General features: G+C 44.9%; 5 protein-coding genes across 5 annotated transcripts; all 5 read right to left on the bottom strand.

Moving 5' to 3' along the window:
* Positions 1–831: 831 nt before the first annotated feature.
* K450DRAFT_255995 (uncharacterized protein) lies at positions 832–2628 on the bottom strand. The gene is made up of 7 exons (XM_051591426.1): positions 2338–2628; positions 2208–2279; positions 2055–2131; positions 1797–1961; positions 1530–1712; positions 1099–1462; positions 832–1044 (listed from the first exon to the last, which is right to left on the bottom strand). Exons 1-6 carry the CDS (start codon positions 2391–2393, stop codon positions 1206–1208), a joined length of 810 nt encoding a protein of 269 aa, XP_051441639.1. The 5' UTR covers positions 2394–2628; the 3' UTR covers positions 832–1044; positions 1099–1205.
* Positions 2629–3405: 777 nt separating this feature from the next.
* On the bottom strand, positions 3406–7114 carry K450DRAFT_255980 (uncharacterized protein). Its single transcript, XM_051591425.1, has 5 exons — positions 6869–7114; positions 6557–6782; positions 5861–6488; positions 3929–5775; positions 3406–3895 (listed from the first exon to the last, which is right to left on the bottom strand). Exons 1-5 carry the CDS (start codon positions 6980–6982, stop codon positions 3762–3764), a joined length of 2949 nt encoding a protein of 982 aa, XP_051441638.1. The 5' UTR covers positions 6983–7114; the 3' UTR covers positions 3406–3761.
* Positions 7115–7929: 815 nt separating this feature from the next.
* On the bottom strand, positions 7930–8936 carry K450DRAFT_255976 (uncharacterized protein). Its single transcript, XM_051591424.1, has one exon. It carries the CDS (start codon positions 8811–8813, stop codon positions 7956–7958), a length of 858 nt encoding a protein of 285 aa, XP_051441637.1. The 5' UTR covers positions 8814–8936; the 3' UTR covers positions 7930–7955.
* Positions 8937–12002: 3066 nt separating this feature from the next.
* On the bottom strand, positions 12003–13343 carry K450DRAFT_255954 (uncharacterized protein). The gene is made up of 4 exons (XM_051591423.1): positions 12880–13343; positions 12648–12766; positions 12349–12574; positions 12003–12282 (listed from the first exon to the last, which is right to left on the bottom strand). The coding sequence occupies exons 1-4, from the start codon at positions 13274–13276 to the stop codon at positions 12083–12085; spliced, it is 942 nt and encodes a 313-aa protein (XP_051441636.1). The 5' UTR covers positions 13277–13343; the 3' UTR covers positions 12003–12082.
* A 590-nt stretch (positions 13344–13933) lies between these two features.
* Positions 13934–14583, bottom strand: K450DRAFT_255944 (uncharacterized protein). Its single transcript, XM_051591422.1, has one exon. The coding sequence runs from the start codon at positions 14560–14562 to the stop codon at positions 14059–14061; it is 504 nt and encodes a 167-aa protein (XP_051441635.1). The 5' UTR covers positions 14563–14583; the 3' UTR covers positions 13934–14058.
* Between the last annotated feature and the right edge of the window lie 345 nt (positions 14584–14928).

Raw genomic sequence — 14928 nt, 5'->3', positions numbered from 1 at the left:
ATCAGTAAAGAAAAGAAAAAAAGGGATATGAGACCAGGAGAGCGCGAGGTATTGATGATTTCCGGAAAGATGAGTAAAGACAGAGGCAATCAAGGGGAAAGGAGTTTATAGCCGTCCATTGCGGAGGCGGTTAGGGCAGATGGAAATGTTCAAAGTAAGCTAAGGTCAGGCAGGCAGGCTCAACAGCCAAATGATGCAGTACAATGTTAACGTATGCGGCATATATTTAGGTCATTTAACGAAAATGGTATCATCCATGGAGCAACTCATCCAACACACATTATGGTCTTTTTTATCCCTCAGGGCGAACGAAGATGTTGTGGCACCAGTTTCAAAACAAAGGCTCATGATAGATCGAGCATGCTACCGCCAAAAAAACCAAAAAAGTAAGCTTTCGGGATAGGCTTTCTTTCCATCTCCCCTTACAGGGATTCACCATGACGCACACCCGGCAAAGACATCGGTAAAGCACATGCAGTTTGCATACGCACTGAACAACTGCATGCAAGCAAGGAGAGTACAATGCGAAATGATGAGTGCCCTGGACGCTCTATCGAATGAAGAGGCAAAACCTGCGGGGCAGAGTGAATCCGTCATTCCAGAGCTTTCAAACTTGTGTAAATGGAAACGTCACGAGGCACCAAGTTGGCTGCTGCCCATTGTGGAAATAATGCGATACCTCCATTGCCTAAACGTAACATCCAGGCTGTAGGGATAATTATAGGGGACAGGGCATGCCGTCCCCTTATTGCCAGAGCCAACCGATACCAGCGGCCAATATGACGATAGGAAAGTGATAGTACTGAAGGCTATATTGACAGTGATTTTATTTGTCCCTGAAACAATGATTGCGGTTTAACATTGATACGCAGTTTGAGAATGAACTTTTGTCATGGGAGTTGGTTTGTTTTGTTTGGATAATATTTTTTTTTTCTTTGATTTTTATGGTTCCTTTATTTGTGATTATGGTTTTGTGCTTGGTGGGCACGTCTAATGATCAATGGGGTTGGTTTAACGAGTTGGGAGGTAGAAGATATCAATACAGTATAGGAGGGTAAGAGTATGAAAATGCATGCATCAAATACAACATAGACATATTCACTCAATGATCGCTACTTTAGAGGCAAAGCTCGCTATAACGTTTCGGATCGAGGAAATATAGAAAAGAAAAAACGGCCTAGAAATCACCATGACCTTGGCAACACTTATGCTTTCTGGACTCTCTTGTAGATCAAGGCTCCAACAGCAACAGCAGCAACAGCAACGGCGACGGAGGTAGCAATGGTCCATGATTTCTTTGATCTCTTCTCGTGAGACTTGGGTAATCCAGCGGGCTCAGGGACATTGATCTCGCCGCGCAATAAAGTAGGAGCCAACAAGTGCTTTTGCGACAATTCCTCAACTTCATCAAACAACGCAATGTTCAATTGGAAAGACTTTACAGCTTCAGTCACCACCAAATCTGTTCGATGAATAAGTGTTAGTGAGTATTCGTTTGAGGTCAGCAGTTTCATCCTGTTTCAAGTTACCTCTGGTGGGAGCATCGACTTTGGCAGCGTTAAGACGTTCTCTGTACATCTCCTTGAACTCAGGTACATTGCCGATGGCTTCAAAATGATAAAAGTTCAATCCTTCGGTGGTATCCCATTCGGCATCTTTCTCGGACAAATGGAAAATATGAGTCTTCAATCTCTTTGCCAAAATCTGACCACCTATTGGGAGGTAAAGAAAAAAAGGTTCAAAGGTCAGCTGAGTAGCAAGCATAGCGAACTACAGACATGTGTTAGCGTGCTCACCTGAAAGATCTCCCAAATATCGAGAATAGCTGTGAGCAATCAACAATGCAGGGTTCTTTGCGCAAGCTGACTCCATGGCGTCCACATATTCCTTGACTGCAGGAGTCATTTTATCCAAGGCAATGAGATCTGGAACCTGGTCTTTGCCATAGTAGTATTCAAGATCTAGGGATTGGCAGCAAGTGTTAGGATAACAGAAAAAAGCATGCTGCCGATATTTGAATATTTTTCCATTACCTTGCAGCAAAGACTGCTTACGATTGACCTCAGTAGGGAAGTAAATAAGCTTCACAGTAGGATGCTCTTTATGTTTCTCAAGGAGCCCTTCCATGGAGCTGCAAACATGAAAACGATCATTTTTTTTTGTTTAGAAAGTGTTGTCAGCGGTATGAGACTGTAGACTATACATACTTGTAAACAAAGTACAGTGAGTTGATGTATCGTCCATATTCGTCGCGATTGATTTGACCGCGGAGGAAGCGCCTGTGAACGATGGTTAGTCATTGAGAGAGACAACAGTGCTAATTAAGACAAGACCTACTTTGTGAAGACAGAGTTCTCGGCGGCTTTGTGGACGGCTTTGGTTCCTTCACGCATAGCACCTGCAAGTTGAGGATCTTCCAAAAATACAATGGGATCAGGCTGCTTGTGGGCAGAGTGACCATCTTGAATGATATCAGACTCTTGACGAATTTGGCTCAAGAAAGCATTCAAAGCTTGGACAAGAAGCTCTCCTTCATGACAAGATGGTAGCTCTAATTCAGGAGTTAGACACCCACGTTAATTTAAGGGGAAGAAGGGCAGACATGATCATTACCGTGCGGGTTAATAAGAGGATGTTCTTTGGGGACAGACTCAATCAGAACGGCCAGCTCTTCCTTTGACTTGTCAGAAAAGGGACAACCTAAAATTTCATTGGTCAGGGCAAAGTCAGGTTTGGTATGAAAGCTTAAGTTGTTTCACATACCTTCTTGGAAAGCCGGGCTAATTCAAAGAGAGCAATGGCAGAGTCGTTAGGAAAGTGTGTTTAGGCAGCGCAGCCATCATGGACCATGTAACAGAATGACCTACCATTTCGAAATGTCGCCAACGCTGGCAGCCAATGTATTGAATTCTTCGGTCTTGGCGTATGGACAGCCGGAAGCGAAAGCAGGGCACTTCTTCTTCAGATCATCATAGTTGTCTGAAATCATATCGAGGCCGGGGTGAGGAGGCATCATGGGCGGCATTGTATTTCCGGAACCTTCTGGCATTGTACGAGTAGAAAGGTGAGAAATGTGGAGAATCCAAGGAACAAAGGACGGAATTTCCCAATCATGAGGAAATCACCTGATTTCGTTATCAGATTTTCCGTCGGTCTGTTAACCAACAAGCAGTGTCCCCAGCAGCATTAAAGTATATGACCTTCTTATACAGACCAATGCTATCCTGGATTGGAGCGGTTGTACCGAGTCATATTCACCAATCCCTCCAGGCTAAATGGTTCGGCCTTTCTTTCCAGATGGGTTGCTCTTTCATACGCACCTTATTGGTCTACTTACTTCCGAGTACTTTTTGCTTCCACCTGGACTAGAATTAGAGGTTCCGCATTCCGACCCTGAATGAATATCGAGCAGCCATGTAAAAATAACTTCATAATGTGTTGTTTATTTCTTTCATGTTTTCTTTGCCTTCATCTTAAACAACCTGTTTTCACGTAAAAGGTAGCCAAAACATAATCCCAACCGATGTGGATAGCCACGCCAATAAAACAGTATGTACATGCTCCTGGGATTCTGCATGCCATCCAGGAACCAAAAAAAAAAAAAAAAAAGAAAAAGGTGATGCAATTTCTATGATAAAGTTGGATTTGAAGACTATGAAAAAGATGAATGCATGCGCCAGTAAAATAACTCACAAAAAAAGAATTGAAGGAAGTAAGCCAAAGGGGAAGCACCATGGTATAAAGTTCCGGAGCGGCATCCATTAATTATCTGGCGTTTGAGGGACCCATTCATCCATCAAGTATCGCATCATACTCTCTTCGTTCTTTGGTTCTGCATGATCGTCACCCAGGGTATCCAAAGCCATGTCACTATCTTCCACCATAGCAGACGGAGTGTCGGATGCAGGACTGAAGGAAGAAGGCGATGACGATGATCCTGATGCCGCGGTGGCAGCAGCTGCTGATAGTTTGGCGGACTCGGTGGATGCGGTTTGAGCTGTCCCGTCTGTCAAAGGACTATACGTCATAGGCAGCAACTGAGATCGGGTATTGGCACGCGCTCGTCTACGTGAGAGGGACAATTTGTCATCCGAGAGTCCTTCAATCGTCATTTGTTTTGAAGAATCAGATATAGTATGTCTTCGGTGATGACCGATGGTGGCAGGTCTTCTCTGGGTTGAGTAAGGGGTTGCCCTTGAACTGGAGGTCGTTCGTGAAGGAGTTGGCCCGCCAGGATTAGAACTGGAAGATCGGTTGACAGATCCACCATCGTTAGGCAGCAACTGATGTGAGTAGGAACCATACATCATCAAAGGGTCGGACGCAGCCACGCTATTTTGCAGTTGTGAGGTGGGCCGTGACTGCTGTTGTTGTGGGTATGCGTACATGGGAGCGGTGCCTTGCGACCAGGTAGACGCACGTCCCGACCCGCCACTTCCCATCCGGTAAGTTGCAGATTGTGTCCGCATAGGCACAGGGCTGTTCATCATGGCCGCTTGCATAGCGGCTGCTGATGAATCATCGTACGGACGTTGGAAATGAGGAGGTAGGTGGTTTAGAAAGCGAGAATGCACCGTTGGATCCATCACGCCACCACTTTGTCCGCCTGACATCTGTTGTGGTGATGCAGGGTATCCACGCCACTGAGGTGGTTGTTGAAACATAGCGGCAAACCGACTGGCAGCATCATTCCCCATGAGAGCAACGCTGGATTGCATCAGCATGGAATACGGTGCTGGGGTATGAGAAGGTTGGGGAGAAATTGCGCTCATGCGTCGATCCGTTCCTGCCACGGACATTGGAATATTAGACCCCATTCTTGGTAAGCCACCACTATTCTGGCGCATCGTCATGGTTGGGCCAGAATTGCGTCTTTGTTGCTGCTGCGCCCTTGTTTGACGACCTGTGCTTTGCGTCGAGGTTGGGGCAGGGATCGATGCAGCGGGGGTAACCTGTCGCTCCTGAACGCCAGGTGAACCAGTGGTATCGGATGGATTCACTGCCATTTGACCATATAAAAAGGTCAGTTCGGCATCTTTGAACCTTGTTTGAAATTCCAGGGACGGTGATTCCATAGCAATGTCCCGCAACAGGGAAAGAGTTAATTCGTACTGCTCTTTGGATACCTGAGCCATTTGGTCAGAGACAGAAGTATTCATTAGACTACTATGTACAGTGATGGCGGTCGTCAGACAATGGATGGTGTGTTGGGCACCTCGAATACATCGCATAAACTGTTGGGTGTCGGCTTGGTTCACAAAGTCAGATACGATATGGGTGATATGAGATGCAGACGCTGCACAGATTTCACGGTGTGGATAAGAGGCGTCGAGTTCTTCCAGCTGTATTAAGGGATACATAGTGTATGGGCGATGAAGCAAAATGACCGCCAGATGGTATGTCATGTGTAAAAAGGCGGCGAAAGGGGAGGAAAAAGTAGCTTTAGCCGAAGGGTAAGACGGCTCACAGTTGGATGGCATATACACCAAGGATGACGGTAACGACTGAAGAAAGTTATCCAGGTTGACCCGACATGTCAAGAACCGAGTATTTTCTTCCAGTATTTGACGTTTACTTCTCTGCACTGAGGGTTTTCGTCTACCCGCCATCAAACGAACGAATTTGAGGGTTGAACCGAGGATCTTGGCCAGCTGAAACATCCACCGATGATGATCTATGATGGTTTGTTCGACTGCATCCTCTTCGGTATTTATAGGGGGATCTTCTGGGGTGAAGTCGATATCCATGAAGCCTGGCTCTCGTCCCTGCTCGACGCTACGTGACCAAAATAAAAAAAAAAAGATGATCAGATGTAGGCTCCAAACGACTCATGGAGGGTCCACCCTAATTTGCCCCTTACCTCATCATCATATCGTAGACATAGGCCATCCAAAAAGTACGTTTTCCAACTTCCAGTTCGATAACATCGGTAGTGTATTTGGGGGGATATATAGGACCAAGGTCATTCCACATCTGTACGACCATCTGCATGTACAGGGAAGGTCTACAAAAGAAACCAGGTCTTCGATGGTATTCTTGATATTTGATTAATAATAGCAGGGCTTGAATGGTGGATATGCGGGGTGTATCGGCGTAATCGTCAATGAGATAAAATGCTCGTTGATAGAATTGAATGCCTGGGGCTCCTGGGGTAGCCAGAGGTGGACGATGCCAAATAGCCGCAACAGCACACATGGCATTCAGTAAAATCAGCGAATGGGTGGCGTTTCGATCGTTCAAGCGAGCGTAAAAGGATGATTTGTGTAGCAATGGAAAATGGGGATGAACCGCATCAAAATAGGTATCTATGAGTTCAGGAGGGATGACGGCAAAGGACGAAAGCATGGGGGTATCTGATAAATGCGGCAACGTTCGCTCCAGTAACTGGTGGTCTTGGGTATTGGATTCGTCTACATACATGGCTTGGCCAATGTCACCGATACACATGGGACCCGATATGTCTGTGTAAATATCTGTAGGAACAGAGTCTATGGGGGAGGGGAGGATTAGAACCAAGCGCTTGGGGATAGACATGCTGCTATGAAACCTAGCGTACCATACTTGGGTTGATCCCAGTCTGCCTCATCGTCATCGCCCATGGCTCTATGCTCATCGTTTGACTTTTCCAGAAAAGTCAAAGCTTTTTCAACCATCCGTAATCGTGTTTCCAATAACTCTACATACTGCTTAGGAGGACCACGTCGTGGGGCAGATTTGACAAAGATACATGGAGTTTCCGACTTGCGACATCGATAGCATGGCTGAGCACCATCACATTTTACCTGGTATCAAAAAACAGTGTATTTAGACGGCATTAGCCAATGTTTTGAGGCCAGCCCAAAGTCTCAGACATTGCAATAAAACCTACCTTTCTTTTACGACATTCATCGCACGCCCGGCTGATCTTGATTCGCTTTGTGCCTGAAGGTTTCTGACGCGCTTGAGCTTCAACAGGAGCTGGACTCAGTGAAGTGTTTTCCATTATTGCATCCTGGCCTGGAGGGTATATGAGGTATCCACGCTTTCAACAAAACCAAACAATGAGCAATAAGATCCTCCTCAATGTAAGGTGAAAAGAGAAAAAAAAACTGGAGAGAGAAAAAGAAAAAGGACAGGAAAAAAAATGTGTGACGAACGCCGCTTTATGTTGCTGCTGAGTTGAAGGGCACCCCCCAACCAAACCCACGCTGTTGCTACACTTTCACAAAAATTAAAAGAAAAAGGAAACCAAACATCACTATTTTCTTTATTGGTTATGGGATCTATGAGGCTTCATAGGGCGTGGTGGTGGTGGTTGTGTGGTTTTCAAGAATGCCGGTTGACTCAAGTTGATGACTGAGAATGCAGGAACCGTCATGCCACGGAAAGGAGAGCATTGGCCGCCCATAGTGGTTCCACCCATGAAAGTCTGGTCAAACACTACTTGGACATGCTTATCTTCAAATCCAATCACCGTGCCTCTTAGACCGAGCGGGACACCTCCGGAATCTTGAGCAAAGACAACGCGATCACCGAGCTCAAACGCTTGATTCTGTAGTTTGTAAGGTGCATGCGCCGGTTTGAGCAGAACATGACGGGGAATGTTCTTGACGATCACTCTTCGGAACTCTAGATTCTCCCAAACTTCGTTGTACTTGATGGCTTCCTGCTCTATTTGTTGGACAATATCCTATAAACGGATCATAGCATCATTTGTAAGTCAGCTTTCTTTCTCCATCATGCCGCCAGCTCACTTAAACCCCCGCATGGTTTCTTAACATACCGAATCAAGTCGATCCACATCAAGCGCTACTCTGGGAAGATCGGCAATGCCTTTAGACTTCAACCATTGCTTGATTTCCATCATCTTCTTCATTGCTTCAGGTTCAGGATAGAATTGTCTGGGCTGGTAAATTTCACCTGATAGGAGTACAAATTAGTGATGGCATGTCAACCGCATGGTCACAGCACAATGTCTAACCTTGCTGCGCTTGCTTGTCTAATTGCCTAAAGAAATCGGGGAATTGCTTTTTGTATTCAGTCAACAAGTCAATGGCCTTGGAAGAGTACTCCCAAACATTGTTGGTCTTCCTAGTATAGCCAACCACCTTTTGTTGTTTGGCTTCAAACTTGAGATTGAGTCCAAGGTTGGCCTTATCTGGGCTTAATTGCACTGAAAGGGACGAGGTAATTTTAGACAATGCCAATGATGAGATGCCGATCTTTTTGGCGACGACATAGGCAGGAATCCAGCGTGTCTTGTGTTCACTAATTATATCCCTTCCAAATGTGGGTTCGGTCAGATAGTGTTCATCGTTTGGCACCAATATCTTGAGCGCAACGGTATCCTCAGCATGACCAATCACCGTAGCCAGTGTTCCATAGAATTTGGCTCCTAAGAAGAACACATCACTTTTGGTGGGGAAGTCTTCCTCCACAGGACGAGAAGGTTGCTCGATGTAACGTCTGTCTTCATTTTCCACTTTAAGAACTGAGGTTTGCAGTGGAAGGATCGTTGCCTGATTAGGATGGTCATAATCTTTCAAAAGTGCACCATCATCCATTCTGCGCATGCCCTTGAGAAGACGAACATGGACACAAACGTCCACATGACCAATAATGCATGCAAATCGTTTGCTTGCCATGTACTCGAAGCGATCTGATCGCTTGCGCCACCAATCCACTTCATTCGCGGGCATAGGAGTTCGAAGAACGAGTCTCTTACGATCACGCATGGTGTGTTCATACTTGAATTTTTCGTCTGATACTGCCTGCACAAACGATTCTTGCAGGAATGGATAGCCTAGATACAAAAAGGTGTAAGACGTCAACATTATTGGTTTTTCAAATCAGAGCATGGACTCACCAACGAAAAGCCTCTTGCCAACGATTCTTTTAGCAATTTCTTGTGTGTCCATGCCTTCCCACATGTTTTGGAGATTGACGACGACCGATTCGTTTCTACGCAACGGATCAGAATGGGAATATTAATATTAGTCAGCAGTTGTCAAAAACCCGATGGTTACTTACTTCGATTCCTGTTGAAATACATTGACATTATGGTGCACAAGGAAACCCGTATGTGGGATAGTGTGCAGCGTAGGAAATCCTGCGAGCGCGCTGATACCCACGTTGGTTTCCTTGAGTAAAGTCTTTCTCAATTTCAATCCTCCGTCTAGGCTTGGAAGGTGATAGTCGACCTGTTTGGCAAGACAGTTATGAATGTCCGGGAATACACCAGGGAGTGGGCTAGGGTACAATGTACCGTTGCCATTCTCGTCTTGCGTATTCTCCAAATTGGCGTCGTAAAAGATACGGTGATTTTGGCCGATTCTTTCCATGGAAGCTTCATCCTTGGTCAGACGGTGCTCGCGAGATTTCATAGCACTCAATAAACGCTCTTCGTCGATGAACGGAATCTTCACGATAGCTTCCCAATCTTGCTTTTTGCCATTCATATCCAGCTCAAAATCGGTAGGATAGAAGTCAATAATGGGTGAGGTGGGATCCGTCATCAAATCCTGCGCGCAAAAAAAAAAAAAAACGGTGCATCAGTTATTGGCAGTACGACACGCGGAATTTGGCAGGCACACTTACTCTATAGGCAGCAGGTAACAACTTCCTGCTTAAGCTTGGTAGTACACCCATAAGCTGTTCATAAGCCTTGAAAGGCTTGCCGAGAGTAAACTCCAAATCCGAGAAGCGGTCAAGATCTTTGAGATCAGATATCATGGGTGCGTAGTGGTAAGGATAGAACCATCCCCAGGAGGCTACACCATTATAATAATAGTACAGGACCCATTGGATACCTTCGATATAGGATCGAACTAGTTTGTCCATTTGCTCCTTTTTATCGTAGTCGATACTCATTTTTGGCTATAGCACACACACAAAAAAAAAAGGATAAGAACCAGAAGAGCAATACATAAAAATGCAAAATAACTCACCCCATAGTAATTCACCTTCCAGTCGTGCATGATTTCCTCTTTTCGTTGCGATTCCTGTAAGTCACGCTGTTCCTCTGTCACAACATCTTCAATGACTTCAGCAGTCTCATATTTGGCCAACACGCGTTGTCTAGCGTCAAGATCTTCTTCGTCTTCCGTTTCATCCTCTTCTCCTTCCTCATTCTCCGGGAAATCAATGTAAACATGTCGAGTGTCACCGTCGCCCTCGTACTCTACAGCATAATGCAATCCGAGATCGGTGGCCACGGTTTCAACAAAGTGCCTGTCACCAGCCTTCAGATGCGAGGGGAAGTGAAGAGCTGGAACTTCATGGCCGCGACGATTGAGCGAAAACTCCTTAATTTGTTGAAGGATAGCTTGTTGTCGCTTGGTGATGACTAGTGGTTATATATAAAAAAAAAAATGGAAATCCCGTTTGTAAATACAACATGGCCTTGACATCCGCGCATAATCAATTTCCGCGAACGGTTCATTTACCGAGTTTTTTCTTGTTGGGTTTCTTTCGTGATCCACTATCCAACTTAGCCCTCTCCATTCGAGAAATGAGCTCCTCTTCGGTGAAACCTTGTTCTTGCTTTCCACGCAAGAAGTTCGCATCCGCCATTTCCGACTCAAATAGGTCAGATTCGAACTTGTCGGCTAGACGACCCAGTAGAATCTCCAACTTCTTCATATCGACTTTACCGCCATCATTGATATATCCACCCATCACTGGTAGGACCAGTTTGTATAAATTAAACATGAGGCTGAGCGCACCTTCGGCGATGTGAAGATTCGGTAGATGAGGCAAGAAATCGTTGCCAACAAACAATGCCAAAAGAATGAAATCGTCAATGATGCGTTCCAGATCGTATTCGAATGTTAACGTTTCCTTGAGAGACTGGAATTCGATGTCTAGGTACTCTCGCAGGAGGGACAAATGCATAAGGTAAAAGTTTTGGAGATCAACGCTAAGGAAGGGAAAATGGGGCCAACCCATTCGTTGAGTAAGGAAGGCATGAGGTTGCACACTTAAAAACCCCAACGCTAGATAATATCACTCACGTCTTCTTTGCTTTTTGGGCTTGTCGTCCAAACACTACTTCCTCACGTAGCAGTGCAAAGTGTGGGTCATGGCTGAGCAAGCCCAACATAACGAGATCAGCATCCAAACCATACAAACAGTGTCGAGTGTTGGGATTGTAATCAGGTTGAGCTTTGGACAATCGAATGAAGTCCATAATTTTATGCTCTCCTTCACCAGGAACTTCGGGACCAGAGAGGATGATGTCTATGCCACGCCAGTTGGCATCCTCTGAGACCTTTTTGTTGATGAAATATTGCAACTCCTTTGTCAGCTTGATCATGAATTCAGTGCCTAAAAAGGAGTTCATAAGAAGAGAGCAACATTAGCTCAATCCCACTCAATAGGTATGATCCCTTTTCATGGCCCTTACCTGGTGTGATACAGTTACTATCAAATGGAGGCTCATCTGGCAAATCCTCGCCTTTTGCCAAAGCTCGTCTCTTTAAATCCTCTGCATCCTTTGCAGTTCTGAATCTTCTAGAGCGCTGCTGGTTCATCTTTGCTCTAGGAGCAACACCATCAATGGCCAAGAAGAAGGTCTTTCTAGGCTTGATTTTTCTGAACAGGTGATCAACATAGTTGAAGATAGCGAGCCAGATCTGTTCTTCGCTAATACGGAAGTGAGCATCGTCTGAATTATTATGCGAGCAGTTATGGATAATGCCATTCATGTCCAAGTACAGGTTATCTACAAAAAAGTGTCGGGTCAGTTAAAAAGTCAAAAAGTACTACGCGATTTTTTGCATGTGTACATTACCAAATTCAGGGATTCGGTTCTCAGTAATGAGCTGAGAGCATAGTGGATAGCGTTCGCTGATTGAAACACCAGGTCAGAATCAAGGGGTACTATAGACTATTAGTATGAACAGTGACGCTACCTCATCCATCTGAAGAACTTGGGAACTCCCATAACGCAGTTGGTACAATAGAAAGCAGTGCAAAGGAAAATTGAGGGAGAAAGAAAGTCATGCTACCCAGCGCGGTCGGCGACTGAAAAACGGGACTTCTTTGTTCAAACATACTGGTTCATTTATTACGAGGGGCGGGCGTGTTCTAAAAATTATTTCTATTATTTGGCGCATTCGCGAAGAGCTTCATCAGCCGAGCCTTGTTTTTCAGCTTGTTCTTTGATTTGGTCTCGTAAATTGACTTGCTTGGAGGAGAACACATCGGAGAATAGATGGTTTGCATCTCGGTGGAGAGCTTCGTCTGCACGGACGGCAACGACAACGTCTCGTACACTGGCTTCAGGATGTAAATTGTAGTATTCTGTTGGAAAAGTGGTCAGCTTCGTCCCCAACAAATTAAAAATATTCATGAAGGTGCCATGCTTACCAAGTGCTATTTGAGGAGCTTTCTTGTTTTCAATGATGCCCTTGTCAATGGCATCCAAGAAATGCGTATAGGATATAACAGCTTCTTCTTCAAGGTAACCAGCGATACGATGGCAAAGTCTAGGCGAAATCATGTAGCCGAGGAAATAGGCGTTGAAAAATACACCTTGAGCACCTAAAACCAACAGTCTATTCCAGGCATTGGGTTGCAGGCATTTCATCCAAATCTGATAACAAATAAATGTGTCAAAAAAAAAAAAGGGTATGCATAGGTAAAAATAATTCCTCCCATTTGCTTACCATAAGGTGCATTCGCTCGTTCTCGGCCTCATGGAGCAGATGACTGATGAAACCTCCATCGTGTGTCATTTTTCGTAATGAACGAAGGTGTCGTTGCATCGCGCCGACCATACCAGGAACTGACGCCAGCCAGAACAAAAAAAAAGAAACATTGGTTAGTTTGTTGTTGCATAAAAATCACAACATCATTACACGACACTCAGCCAAAAATTCTCAAGCCAAATTTCCCTACCTGCAGCAATAGTTTCTAGCATAACGCTTCTCATGTAATGGTCGTCCCGGAAATAGGTGTCGGGAAGGATTCTTAAAAGTTTCACCAGTCGAAAGGCCAGCTTATCACTGAATGATGTAGGAACATGATGACTTCCAAGGCCAATATCCATTTTTTCAAGCACGTCGGTAGTGATCTTTTGCGGGTTATCAGCAAATTCATGTCGCATGGGTACAGGATGGCTATTTGCTAATTCGCGAGCAATATCGTCTGGTATACTCGCGATAGGGCGCATCTCATTGGGGCCGCGAAGAACACTGGATAGAGAGCCAAAGCACCGAACAGAGGTTCGGGCAATGTGAGGGGAGAGCGTTCGCATACCCGTGAAGGCAGCGTTTCTCGAGACAGCAGGTAGCATTTTTTGTTTTGAAAGAGTTGGGTAAAGTTATGAATGGAAGCTGGTGCCCAATGCTTTTTTATACCGTTGATCTGATTTTTGGGCTAATGGATGACTAGGAAATTTGCTCAGAATTTCAAGTAGCGCACGCAAAGGTTACGGAGTCGTCAAATTTAGGCAGCTGGTTTCAATTTGTGTGACTCATGGGTGCCTCATGTCTGAACCTCTAAGCCAGCTTTTTGCTTCCCACCTCTTTCAAGGAAATTATAGCTTTGATCTTTATAATGGAGAACAAAATCCCGGGCATCATATAAAATTTACTCGCTTGATTTTACTGTAAAAGTGAAGCCGAAGCGTAGATCCGTCGCTCTCAACCCTCGGGTCCACACCTCAGGGAAAATTCGGGTTCGGATAGCTCAGCCTCGCACACGGCCATTCCGTTGCTTAAATTGTACCTCACAGTCAGGCAAGTGATGAAATTGAGAGTGACTGGACATGAGATGACTTTATGAATTGTAGATGGGAATAGGCAAAATTGTTTATTTTTACGCATTGATTTGACAATGTTATGCTGACTGATAATCAATCACTTCACATCTCTTGGGATCCACTGTAACCAAGCGCTACAAGAGACGACAAAAATAAAATACTTGCAAGATAGCGGAATGATACATTGGTAGAGGAGAGGTTTTTTGTGGGTTGTCTACAATTTGTGATTGAAAGCATGGAAGGGTTTGGATTTTTTCTTTTTTTTTTTTTTTTAAAAAAAAAAAAGCAGTTACAAGAATGGGTACAGATGAAGCTTAAGGAGAGGGAGTATCTTGACCACGAAGACCAGCGGTTGCCAAGCATTGGTTAACGACTTCAAGAAGATGGTCGTTCTCCAGAGCGGCAGCTACTCGTTCCTTATCGTTTAGTTGTTTATTAACGGCGTTTTCTGATTGGTGGGTTCCATTGCGCACTCGGATATCCACCTTAAATCTATCCGGCAAGCTGCGCAACAATCGCACCCGAATGCACAGCCCAATAAGAGTGGCCATGGAGCAATGAGGGATGGTAGGAGTGAATTCTACCAACACACGGCTTGTTTCATCGCTAACGGTAATATGTTCACACTGGGTGACATTGAGCTGCTCAAGTGTCAAAGGATGCTCGGGATCGGAGATGGATCGAATAAGGTCGAAGATTTCTTGAGCATCAATAGGATCCTCGAAGCTGTCGTCCTGCTCCTCAAATGTGAGAATGCGCTGTGAGGTTTTGGAGGGACTGTAAACAGTTGGATTGGCGTTTATGAGTGTTTGTGCCATGTTGCGTTTCTAGTGAATGCCGAACAGTCTGTCTGACAAATTCAATCTTACTCCATAAAAAAAAAAGTCGTCCTGCCACGTGATGTGCGCTCACCAATCCGAAGTCGATCAATTTGACAGAAATGGTTATCAAATGGGGGGAGGGGAATCAAAATGCTGTTATTGCATGCTAAGATGGCTCCTTGTAGCGTTCTATAATTGCAGATAGTACCAACATTGTACCACAGCCAAGACTTGTTACAGAGTCTTTCCTTGGGCCCCCAGTGACGGAAAAAAAGAAAGCAAGAGATTTTTCTTTGTTGAAAAAAAGAGGAAGGAGACTATATAATACAACAGGGGAAGCTGTGAATGGGATCCTCATTTTGC

Source organism: Umbelopsis ramanniana, assembly GCF_025399195.1.
Source record: "Umbelopsis ramanniana AG unplaced genomic scaffold K450scaffold_61, whole genome shotgun sequence".
Classification (NCBI taxonomy): domain Eukaryota; kingdom Fungi; phylum Mucoromycota; class Umbelopsidomycetes; order Umbelopsidales; family Umbelopsidaceae; genus Umbelopsis; species Umbelopsis ramanniana.
Note: the sequence above shows the minus strand (reverse complement) of the source record. Positions and strands in the feature narration are given on the sequence as shown.

Bases quoted from the DNA above. Each gene is read 5' to 3' on its own strand.
- K450DRAFT_255954 (XM_051591423.1), bottom strand. From the start codon at position 13,276: ATGCTACCTGCTGTCTCGAGAAACGCTGCCTTCACGGGTATGCGAACG. The intron at 12,767-12,879 runs GTAGGGAAATTT...GGCTGGCGTCAG, and splicing joins GCTAGAAACTATTGCTGCAG to TTCCTGGTATGGTCGGCGCG. The intron at 12,575-12,647 runs GTAAGCAAATGG...ATTTGTTATCAG, and splicing joins ACGAGCGAATGCACCTTATG to ATTTGGATGAAATGCCTGCA.
- K450DRAFT_255944 (XM_051591422.1), bottom strand. From the start codon at position 14,562: ATGGCACAAACACTCATAAACGCCAATCCAACTGTTTACAGTCCCTCC.
- K450DRAFT_255976 (XM_051591424.1), bottom strand. From the start codon at position 8,813: ATGTTGACGTCTTACACCTTTTTGTATCTAGGCTATCCATTCCTGCAA.
- K450DRAFT_255995 (XM_051591426.1), bottom strand. From the start codon at position 2,393: ATGCGTGAAGGAACCAAAGCCGTCCACAAAGCCGCCGAGAACTCTGTC. The intron at 1,962-2,054 runs GTAAGCAGTCTT...GCCAATCCCTAG, and splicing joins CTTCCCTACTGAGGTCAATC to ATCTTGAATACTACTATGGC. The intron at 1,713-1,796 runs GTGAGCACGCTA...ACCTCCCAATAG, and splicing joins ATATTTGGGAGATCTTTCAG to GTGGTCAGATTTTGGCAAAG.
- K450DRAFT_255980 (XM_051591425.1), bottom strand. From the start codon at position 6,982: ATGGAAAACACTTCACTGAGTCCAGCTCCTGTTGAAGCTCAAGCGCGT. The intron at 6,783-6,868 runs GTAGGTTTTATT...TTTTGATACCAG, and splicing joins ATGAATGTCGTAAAAGAAAG to GTAAAATGTGATGGTGCTCA. The intron at 6,489-6,556 runs GTACGCTAGGTT...CCTCCCCCATAG, and splicing joins CTGGGATCAACCCAAGTATG to ACTCTGTTCCTACAGATATT.